The following is a 12,337-nucleotide window of genomic DNA, read 5'->3' as shown; positions in this document are numbered from 1 at the left end:
CGCATTTAGACAAAAGATGTTCCAGTATTTTTCAACGGATATCTCGTATATTCCAATGAGCAGGACAGCAGGAAAAACAGAAAGTTCCAAAATCTTTCATAAGATGGACAACTCTTAATAACAATATAATGTAATATGTGGTCGATTAATATAACTCGATTCAAGAAATAAGAGTGCGCTAACGACCGCTATTCATTATACTGCTATAATTCATTGAGAGGCGTGAAAAAGCATTGTAAATATAAATTAGTATAAGATTTTCTATCAGGCTAGCAGAAACATGGTCAAAGTGGTCCTCGAAATACAACCTTGACCAGGCCCTAAATGCTTGAAGAAAATGGGACGTTACAAGAGACATCTTTATAAGCAGAATTCATTCTTCTTTCTTATGCATTTAATGCGTTTGCATTAACATGTCATGTGCATATAAATGCAGACACATATAAAGAAATATATTCTTTTACAATACATACATATCTTTATCTTTTATTTTGTCATATAACTTTTGCCGCATTCTTAAAAGCATACGATATAAGTCAAACTATTGGTCACTATTCGCGAAAATTAATAAATAAAATAAAAAATGATTACATTTGTAATTGACGAATATAAGTTTATTTATTTACGGTGAATATTTAAAATCGAGAAATCTGGAATAAAATTCTTATAATTACAATTCATAATTCTTATTCGCGAACATATGATGTTTTGCATAACACTGCGCTATATGCCAGACTCAGAAGCATGCGCTAACGGAAATTTTACAGCCTCCTTCTATCAGGCACGCATGTTGTCAAGAAAGCAGTGGTGTCTAAAATTCGCCCACGCATATAGCAACGTAATCACAAGAGTCCGAAACATTATTTATTTCGTATCGGTTACATCTTGTTAAATTGCGTCTAATATTAAAACACATCGATAATGACATCGTTAATGACATGTTTAGGGCTGAACCGAGGCGTGAAGAACATTGTAAACACGAATTAATCGAACACCCAGTACCAGGAGGTCAGAAAACGTTAAGAATATCGTGCGAAAAGAGATACGACACATGTCAAAGGAGAGGAGAATTTTCGTCGGTAGTTGCTCATCTTCAACTCTTTGGAAGAATTCTGTTATTAATTGATCTTATTATTGGCTTTCTTACTTATTACTTATATTCTGATATATCATTATAAGAGAATAAAATAATGTAAAGAAAAGAAAACCAAAAAGTTCAAATTTTGTATTTGTATTGTACATATAAAAATAAAAAGCAAAAAGCATGTATTTAAAAAGATCTTTTTTTTGTAAATTAAGAACGTAAAAATAATTGATTCATTTATTAAACTTGTTATCATCTCGTTGTTGCGCCACTCAAGAATATATGATTACTTAATCATAGCATAATTAATTATATCTTTTGAGTTTATTATTTCGATTAATTTGCTTATTTGTAGAGACTATGCTCACAATTTATATTTTGGATTTCTCGTATTTTTATTTTATTTTATTTTTGTACGATATATAATAATGTATTAGATGTATTATATTGCATATATTGTATTTCATTGTACATCAGTGACACAGAAAACTTTGTAATTGTTTAGTAATTTTTATATGCATTGAAAATTTAGTCTTCCATTTTATTATTTAAAACTATATAGTTACGATGTATTCAAATTTAGACTGCTTCATATTTATTTTATTCTACTAGAGAATATATAAGATAATGAATGTAATATTAATTTAATTATGTTGTTTTAGATAAGTCATCGATTATAATCGAAAGTCAATACCATGAGAATTAATACAGATAAATACATGCAAGCAAGTTTGAATTTCTTAAACAGGTTTGGAAAATAAACAATATATTAATTTATAAATTTTTTAAGAAGATTAATCGAATTATTTTTATATTGGCAAAGTAAGATTCTAAAAGTATCTAGATTTTTATTTTCATCTTAATTTTCAACTAATACATTGTTTAAAAATGAATTTAAGTGATTATTTCAGTTATATTCTGCATGTGTAAAATAAGATTATTGGAGATTAAAAGATAAAAATATTTTAAGTGTTGTTTGATAGCGGTCACATTCTTGATAACTGTCAGTTAAAAAAAAACGAAAACATCTGATAGTGGCTGCCACATGACTGTTAAAAAATTTGCTCCAAAAGATAAGTTTGACGTCTTTTTAACGGATATTTGCAAATAAAACTCGAATCATCTACCTGAAGGAAACCATAAGGGCAAACGTATAAAAATCAATATTCCAAAGAAATCTTTTATTTTTCAGGATTATCAAGCATGCAATAGTTATGAGAATACAATTTCATCTTTCATCCTTTAAGATGTATGTAGGTATGATAATTCTTCGATAGAATTCTTATATATAACGATATAACAAATTATATGGTTATCACATATAAAGAGAGAACGAGTGAGAAAAAAGCAGAAATAAAGAAATAAAGATTCGAAGTTGTGTACTAAATGCATTAGATGTTGAAAAAAAATAATATATAATATTTCTGAGATATTTTTTGTGTTTTTTATGTTATTTAATTTGGATAATTATGCTATTTAGTTAATTAAAATTTATTATAAAATTTATTAAATTAGTCATAATTTTGCAGGCATTTATATGCTTTATATGTTTTACAAGCTAGATATACGTATGTCTGAACAAAAGTTGATTTTCCTACGTTACATTAAATTACATTATGCAATTAAAGAGTATAATAATTTAACTAAAGAATTAACATTTTTTATTTTACGCACTGGCTAATTATAGTATAATTAATCGGATTACTTAATAACCTCCTTGCAGATGCCTGCGAACCAAGAAGCTTCTTAGCTCCGAATGATTCCCTAGTAACCCTGAGAAGATTCGATCTCTCTTCGAAGCTGCTTTCTCACGCCCGTGGGACTCGTCCTTCGATTCCCACGAGCCTAACGGACGAGGCTTTGCCTTTCCACGAAAAAAAAAGAAAAAAGTACAGGGAGGAAGATCCATAGTATCTTCCGAGAACTTTGACACCTTGGATTTTTCAGCGATCGCGAGTAGGTAGGTAGATGAACCCTCTTAGGGGACTCCTTCAGGATATGACACATTGCTTAAAAAAAATTACGGATAAAACTTTTTAATCGCCTTTTATTTCAAAAAATTAATCAAGTATGATGCAATAACAAAATAAACTATTTATTAAACGGCACTTTGTATCAAGCCCTTAAAAAATACACATCATTTAGTATGTATGACGTCTATAATATAGATCATACTATATAATGTGTGTGAAACAAGTACATTTTTTTCCTTAATCTTTCCTTAATATTAATTAATAATCATAATCAATCTCAATCAAATTCAATCTTCCGTAATGCTTTCATCGTTTTTTTATTAGGCAAAAAATCGCGATTATATTTAAATATTATATTTAGATATTTTAAATTATTTAAATATTATATTTTAAATATTTAGACAAATCTTCAGATTTACACAAAATTCCAATCTTATCCATTTAGATATGATATAATAGTAATATGATTGTTTATTATTAATTATATTATTTATTACTTATTTCAGTAAGAAGATGCTTCTTTAATATTAATATTTATCTTGGCGCATGATACATTTTTACGATATAAAAACATAAACGAGTTTTTCAAGGAACTTTTACACATGAAAATGTACGTTTGAAATATACGTAATTCGGGGAATGTTGAAAATAGTCCTTTCCACTTTTAAGAGGCGATTTTTTGAGATGAAAGAATTCGAAATATCTTATCGTAGTGTGGATTATTTTGACGCGACATCGAGCCCTCGTCTCCCTCGTCGTGTTGGGAATTATCGACACGAAATTCTACGGGTTCAAAGGTCCTCGTCTATATACCGCGCGAAGGGAAGATCGCGAAGGAGGATCCGAGGTTCGAACCCTCTCACGACCCCTCGGCCATATCGGAGGACGCCTCCGTCGAGGACGCGATCCTGCCTCGAGCGTGAGAACGATCCTCGCCCACGGTCAAATTCTGTTGATCGGGTATTAGGGCGTCAGGGTTCCGTAGGAAGAAACCTTAAGACGCGCTTGATGAGATACGGAGGTAACTTGTGTTTAAATAAATAAAATAGGAATCCAACGGAAAATGCTGGACAAACTCAACATCTCGTGTCGACCTCTACGATTATATTTTATTATATTTTGTAATCGACAAGTTTGTAGAATGAATCATACCCCTTAACAGCAGTAAAACAAAAGAAAATTGGTTAATTATTATTACTGATAACACATCCATATTATCAGTAAAATTTTATATCGTCATCTCTTTTATAAATTCGAAATATAAAAATAATTCTCTATGGAACGATTAGAAGATGTGATATTTTCATTTTTCATTATTACATTTTTTCAAAATAATTAGCTACAAATCTATAAATAGATATATTTTAGATTAACTTTTCCACTTATATCTCTTTTTTATTCTACAAGTACGATGTCTATGGCATATGAACGAACGACGCGGAATGATAGACAAAAGAGGCTATTATTCTTACATTAGAATGCATAGGCAGTCCTGTAGGGACGCGGATCACATTACCCCTAGGGTAACACCATGAATAGAGTTCCTTAATTAAAGATCAGGATAGTATGGAATTCGAAGAAGCATCCTCGCAATCTCCTATCGCGAATAACTTTATATTTAAGGGATCATCTTTCAAACCGTCATCATCAGAATATTAATAATAAAAAATATGTAGCATCTCAAACAATATAAGATATCATAGAAGCAGAGACATTAGACCTAATTCAATCATATGGAATAAATTTAAAAGAAAGATTAATATACATTTATTTCTACCAAGAAATTATTATTTTATTTATGTATTATTTTATTTTATTCAATTTCTTTATCGAATTATTATTACAATAATTTATAAATAAAATTAAAAATTATAATTTGTATATGTTTTGCTGAAAAGATTTCTTGAAGGAGAACGATGGATTGCGTGAGTTTTAAAAACAATGTGTATTAGAGTGTATATAATATGTATATTATTTGATTATATTTCACAAAAGCATGCTGCTATACAATAGGATTTATGGAGATGAAAGAATTGATCTTTCTAGTCAAGTTGATCTACTTAAATATCAGGAAGATAGGATAATCAAAGAGGACATGGATGCCCTTCTTAGATGCTGATGATTTTATTGTTAACCCTTATTCATACATTAAATATAATATAAATATAATCAATAAGTTTATTCAACTAGTTCCTTTTATTAATATCATGATTTTTTTAACATCCGAATTTTTCAATTAAACATTTGCTATGAAAACACAAGTTCTATGAAAACATATTATTTCGAAATAGATACATTCACTTTCGGGTATATCTCAACACATCAAATTAGACACATATGCATTTGAAACATATGCATCGTTCCTAAATATCTGCGCTACTGTAAAGATAAATATTGGGTCACAAGACTCTGACATTTAATATTTACCACGTGCCATTCGAATTGTTTGATGAGGATAACATGGAGGGTAAGAAGTGGCACAGGGGTTGAACACGTGGGCGCCAGAGCGAAGAGTGTAATGAGAAAAAAGGTCTATCGTGTGACCTTTTCCATCAGAGATGCATGCGATGTAAGAAGTTTCCGCCTGAGCTTTCTCGATAGGGTCTCAAATAATTTCGAAAGGGTAGTTTTTGATACCGAGCATTGCCTATTTCTCGTGTCTTTAATGAGTAACATATGCGCCATCTTTTCAGTGTGTTGAACATATTTAGTCTAGACTTGGGAACAATCAATCATACTATCTTCTTTTCCTTTTGTCTAGAACGGAAATAGTACGATCAAAATTGATTCTGTCGACATGCTGGAATTTTTTATCTCGAAGAAAAACAATTTGTTGAAATTGAAGAACAAAGCGGTTTTGTCTTTGGCATTTTGTTTTGTGTGACAGAAAAAGAAAAAAAGTTTGCTTAAAATGTGGAAACTCTTTTTTACTATCTATCAACAAATTTCGGCGATGCTTTATGAAATATATTCTCTTGAAGCATATTGTTTTATCATGTTTTATATAACACTTTATTATGCTCTATTTAAGTGTTTAAAATTTTTACATAAAATTGACGCGCCATAATTTATGTCAAAGCATTTTTGACTCAACATATTTAATTAAATTTTAGTAAATTTTAAAGAATATATATGTTCTTTTATCAATATATAAACAGAAAATGTTAGGACTGATTTCACTTCCAAATTCACAACATTTTCCAACGAAATATATCATGTCTAGATACATCATAACTTTTAGAAAAATTAGTAATGTTATCATCATATTATCATGGACCAAATTATTCATTATAAAATTGTCAATTTATTTCAGAACTAACAGTCATAATGCTTGAATATCTACGAATAGATACGACGCATCTATCTCGAAAATGTCTAAAGAACCGCAAGTGAAGGCATTTCTGACATCTTCATACATCATACATCATTCGAGAAGATGATACACACGTAGAAAAGAATACGTGGCTTGGGGATAAGCAGCCTACCACACATGAAGCAGAGTATCAGAAGACGCGAAGAGGATTCCCTTCTTGTTGTAGATTGCATCATGTGAATCGTATAGGGTGGAAGAAGGGTCGCGATATCATGAACGCTCCGAAAGGGGTCTAACTTTCTAAGCTCGCGCGAATTTCTGTGGATTAAGGCAGTAGGATATGAAGATCAAAAGCCAGAATCTAATGCATATACGTAACACAAATCTTAAAGTAAAATCTATTTTTTGTGAAATATAATATGTAATAAGTACTTATAAAATAGAAAGCAAAATAATTAAATAAAATATTAATAAATTTAAGCAACGCATGTAATCAATTAGAAGAAATAAAATAGTAGAGAAAGAACTCAGATCAACTATTTAAATTATTTTAAAAATATTTATATAAGATTGTCATAAATATAAAACTTATCGTTAATATTTAAAAACACATCAATAAGTTTGTTTTGTATTAAAATAAATATAATATTTATCGTTTAATCGCGATAATAATAATTAAATCATATCGTTGCCTATGGAGCAATTGATCAGCAACAATTATCGTCTGGTGGAGAATCAATTAAAAGTAGTTTAGAGAGCATTCTACAAAATGTTCAATCAAAATCTATTCGTGTCCTTAGCTCTTATTAGAAAGACATAAGAGGGCCATAGTCTCAAAGGGTTCTAGGTGATCCAGAAAGTTATCAGGACAGCAATGTTAGTCAGGAGTTTCGCTCACGCGGCGCCGCTAAGCAGGCAATTGGGGTGGGCTCAAAGGGTTAATGTGACAAAGGCTTATATATCTCTTGAGGTCAAAGGTCTTTCGTAACATCCAACCCGCGAAAATTTCACCCAATGCAACGGTACGCAACTTCCTTAGTTTGTCGATAATTTCTGCATTTGCTTGTTGGATTTTAATTAAATTACTTTATTTTAAAAATTAGTTGTTATGTAAGATATTTCACATTTTATATATTAGAATAAATTGATTTACATGTAAAAAAAAGTACACAGAAATAATATATAGAATTATATAAGATTCCATTTTAAAGAAACTTTAATTATAATTAATATAATTTTAAAAGTTTAAAAACTACGAGAAAAAAATTATTGTTAACTATAAAAAGTGTAAATAACATTATTTTCAAACATATATTCCTATATCATTAAAAACAACAGAAATGTTGATAATTGTCACAATAATTAAAGCATTTCAATTTCAAGAATTAAGAAATATTTCAGTTTCAATATACTGATCTATTTTTTTATCTATATTTTTCGCAACAAGCAAATAATACTCAAATTACATACGCAGCATAATTTACATAATTAAATTGTAATATTATAAAGTAATGAAAATATGTATTTATGTATGTATTTATGTAATATATATTTTCGGAGATATATTAGACATGTGAAAATGGTTTGTTACGATTTCGACATTAATTAATTATACTACTTATCGAGTCAGAGGCAGCAGATTTGACGAATATTTGTTGAATTTTAAGCACACATGTGCGCATTCGCGAGTTTCGCAATGCGCAAACGAGGCTCGCGGGACCAAAAAGCTCGTACACTTATGAAAATGCATCGTGCATTAGTCGACGATAAATTTCCGCGGGTCAGGAAAACGAGTGCAACATGGTGTATTACGTGCAATGCTGCATCGTAATTAATATCTGCGCGCGAATATACGCGAACATACTGTCTGATTATGTGGTGAGGTAAATCTAATTTGCTGACATAGTTGAATGAAAAAATATGGCAATCGATGAGATCTGGTAATATTTTTACTTTACTGTTGTAGAGATATTCATCAAATATTTATATTATTTTACATGTTTTGTGATATATTAAATAAAGTGATATAATTTGCAATAATATAATATAGCAATATATGAAATGATTTTTGAAATAATTAAAAAGATTGTTTTCAAAAGAAATGATAAATACATCATATTACGTGTAATTTAGAATTTGTGAATATACTGGTAGATGTTAAATTATATTAAGTAAATACACTGAGACTTTATTATATGTTTCAACGTAAACAATTTGAGAGTAATCTAATTAAGTGAGGCACTTAATTACATTAACACCACGTCATGAAACGAAATGCAATTTCTGGTGAATGTGATATATGAACGACATTATAAAATTAATTGTATACGGAAAATAGAAACTCCGTTTTGTCATTTGTTAATTAAATATACGATGCTCATCGCAGGATTTTCTATTTATACATATCTCTTTGAAATGAATTTTCATTATCCAAGATCAATCACATTTGTTTATTATGATATGTTGGTATTTAGTTAAATTTTTAACAATAAAATGTGATTTACTTTCAATTTTTATAATTTTAATACATCAATCGAAAATGAAATCTGCGTTTAATTAATATATTATGCAATTAAATTAATTTCAATATTAATGCTATTAATAATTAAGTTTATATGTATTATCATACAAATTGCAAATTACATTATTTGTAATTTTTATTAAATTTTACGAAGTATACTTAAAATAGTATATCTAAACTTTTAATATTGTACTTCTAATTCATTGGCTCAGCTCATCTTATTCTTCTTTTAAAGGGAGAGTCACGCGCAGGTATTAAAAGCACGCAGAAATGATATAAGCACACAGGCTTGATAGAAAAGCAAAAGCGTTTTTTAAAGGTCAAGTTATCAGGACAGCATGTTACGCATGGAAATTTCAAAGGATGCAAGAGTAGAATAGACTTAGTTCGTGTTCGATGAAACATCGATCGCTTAGTTGAGCATCAGGATTTCATCTTATCAGGGGAATGAGAAGCACGTCATCGCATGTATATCAGGGTAGCTTATTAAGAGTTTTATAAGTGTCGGTATTAATTAATAATTATAAAAGTATCAGATAGTTAGGAAAGCGAAGATAGTCGCAAGGATCTTATGAACTTAAATAAAAAAAAGAAAAAGTAGTAACATCAATTATCTCGACCGGTAATTGTATTTAATATCACTGTTAATATTAGCAATATTTTAATATAAGAAATAATAAATTTAGATATCTTAGAAAGACTTTTTGCACATAAATATATCGCCAAATTGTTGAATAAAAAATGATACTGAAGGGTATTTTATTATATGCAACTCTCTTCATATAAATTACAGAATCGACAATATATTTGAGTGCAATTGCGGAAGGAACGCTCTCGGGTAACTTAATACTTGATAAGTCTCAATTAATAAATAAATCATTCCCGACAGGAACAGGATGCCTTTCCGTAGGAATAACGATCGGCCTTCGCCTTCGTGAACAAGACCACAAGGGAGAATAGACAATAGGGTCTCGTGAACGACCGATCAAGGTCGTTTCCCATGGCTGGGATGAAAAAGGTCGGTGACCGACACCACGAAGTTCATAAAAGAGCACATAGGATTCTTCGTCCTCAGTTTCTCGGCAGTTCTCGAACCGTCTGGATCGTCTCTTGTATTGCACATTTATGCGCGATATAATTTTACAATTTATGCCTTCGTCGGGCTTTAGAAATTTGTTTATGTGATTAACTCAATTTCTGTGATATAATGATTGAAGAACATATTGTGGCAATTTGAAAATCATTGTTCTCTCTGATAATTTTTACTATGTTTTTAATTCATATACTGCAGAAAACTCCAAAGTTTTTTTTTGTTTACTTGTGCTGCTAATTTATTAATATCTATGTGAAGCAATTTTTTGTTCAATCTTTTTCAGTAATTTTATTGTGTGTGATAGTCGGATATTTGATACATACATCTAATGCTTTTTTTCTTTTTAGAAAAAGGAATAAAAAATTAATGAAGAAAAAAAGAAAAAGAAAGAGAGGAAAAAAAGGGCGTAATTTTTTAAAATTATACTGTCTATATTTTTTGCTTATTAATAATGTAAAATGTTTCATAATATGTAGGTAAAACAGAAAATTAAAGATAGCAAATAAGAATAACATAGAAAAAATTTGTAACTATTTATCCTATCTGATTGTCTTCTGTGTATATTTGTTATACATATATTTGTCGAATTCTGTATCGTTTACTTGTCTTCACATAAAACATTCAAAATTTTTATTGTCTGCTTCTCAAATATGTTATCATTAATTTTTAATAATAATTATTTCAATCAAAAAATTACTAAAATATTAAGAGAATTATTAAGATATAAAAAGATCAATAATTTCGAAACTCTGAGAGTAAGATAAAATATATAAATATTTATATAAAGATCTTTTATTATTTTTTATTCTTTTATTTATTTTATTTTCTTTATATTTATATCAAAATCTTTTATTTATTTTCAGATCTGAATTTAATATCTCTGAAGTTAAAAATATCAGGAAACATTCTATATATTATAAATATTTTATATATTTACTGCAAATATATACACACAATATAATGTGCAGTTCAAATAAAACTCAATTTGTGTGATAAAAATTTGATAAATAGGAATTTTTATTAGAATTGGCTTCTGGGTTTGAGCCGCGTAAATTCTTTATTTGATTTTAACGTTTCGTGAATATTTCAGTTCATTGATACCAGTATCATTCCTCCTTGATGAAGCGAAATGTTAGAATCAAATAAAGAATTAATGCGGCTTAGAGCTGAAAGCCAATTCTAATATTCATGTACACTGCGAAAATCTGGAATATTAAATATGAATCTTTTATCGCACATACATTATGGTATATGAAAGCTCGATGACACAATCGATCGGCGATAGCTTATCACTCGCAATAGTATTGGTTTCTGTACAGCATGAATTAAAAAAATGTAAAAATTACTTACCTAATGGATGATTAGATTGCAAATTGTAGTCATCAACTTGTAACGTGCTGTTCGGTCCTGTCCTGATGAATCTAATCACATGATATTGGTTGTCGTTAACTTTCACGCCAACCTCGCCGATTGGATGGTCATTGGTGCCCATGTTATAAACCGCAAAAACGTTACCTTCCACCTATGTGACAAGAATAAATTATAACTGTAATTTTTACTCTTGATTCATGCAAATAATTTATCGAAATAGAAAATTATATAATATATAGATTGAAAAAATTAATAAATTAAAGAACGTATTTAAGTATAATATTAAAATATAATATATAAAATATATTTTGAGTATATATTTTAAGTATATTTCTACTAATAAGATTTAACAGAATGAAAAATTAATTATATATGTTCGTATACTAACAATTTCTATTTCGAGATAATCATTACTCGACGCAGATTCTATCCTAAGCAACACGGCATCATTAACGCCGGTGACGAAACCCAAGGCCACGGTGTCCCTCTTCATTTCCGGCCGACGATCAGGCGGAAAAGTATATGTGATAATCCCTCTTCCGGCCCCAAATTCATAAGCGATAGCTTCTGCAAAAAATATTTTGATAATACATTTAATTGAGATAGTATTTTTCTTTTACATTTTAAATTTTAACGTTTAAGAAGTTATTTTCTTTTCAATATAATGCTATTATTGTAAGTTAAAGACTATTATATAAAATACACACACATATGTGGTGAAATATTAACAAAAAATGATAAAATAAGTCCGAAATTATTCATTACATTTCTATACAAAACGCAAAATCTTTTTTTTTTGGTAATTCTATAAATATATGAAGTTAAATATAGAAAATATATATATATATATATTTAGTAAATGTATATTGAGATTAATTTTATTAATTAATATAATCAAACAATTAATATAAAATTGTAAACACAATTGAGTAATTAATATTTTAAATTATTTTATATTTGATAAAAATTGAAATAAATATTC

At 28.8% G+C, this 12,337-nt stretch overlaps 1 protein-coding gene across 4 annotated transcripts in view; it reads right to left on the bottom strand.

Moving 5' to 3' along the window:
- Positions 1-12,337, bottom strand: part of Nrx-1 (neurexin 1) — a 222,501-nt gene that overhangs the window by 23,913 nt on the left and 186,251 nt on the right. For all 4 annotated transcript variants that reach the window (XM_083109202.1, XM_083109205.1, XM_083109204.1 and 1 more), the window contains 2 exons: positions 11,744-11,922; positions 11,335-11,506 (listed from right to left, as the gene is read on the bottom strand). In XM_083109202.1, the coding sequence (XP_082965328.1) occupies positions 11,335-11,506; positions 11,744-11,922 (351 nt within the window). The remainder of the gene's footprint in view (positions 1-11,334; positions 11,507-11,743; positions 11,923-12,337) is intronic.

The sequence above is a fragment of the Camponotus vicinus genome, unplaced genomic scaffold (genome assembly GCF_025532165.1).
Source record: "Camponotus vicinus isolate PSW18456_S1 unplaced genomic scaffold, iyCamVici1.0 SCAF_9, whole genome shotgun sequence".
NCBI classification, from domain to species: Eukaryota; Metazoa; Arthropoda; class Insecta; order Hymenoptera; family Formicidae; genus Camponotus; species Camponotus vicinus.
The sequence above is the reverse complement of the archived record's forward strand: the minus strand, read 5'-3'. Positions and strand labels throughout refer to the sequence as shown.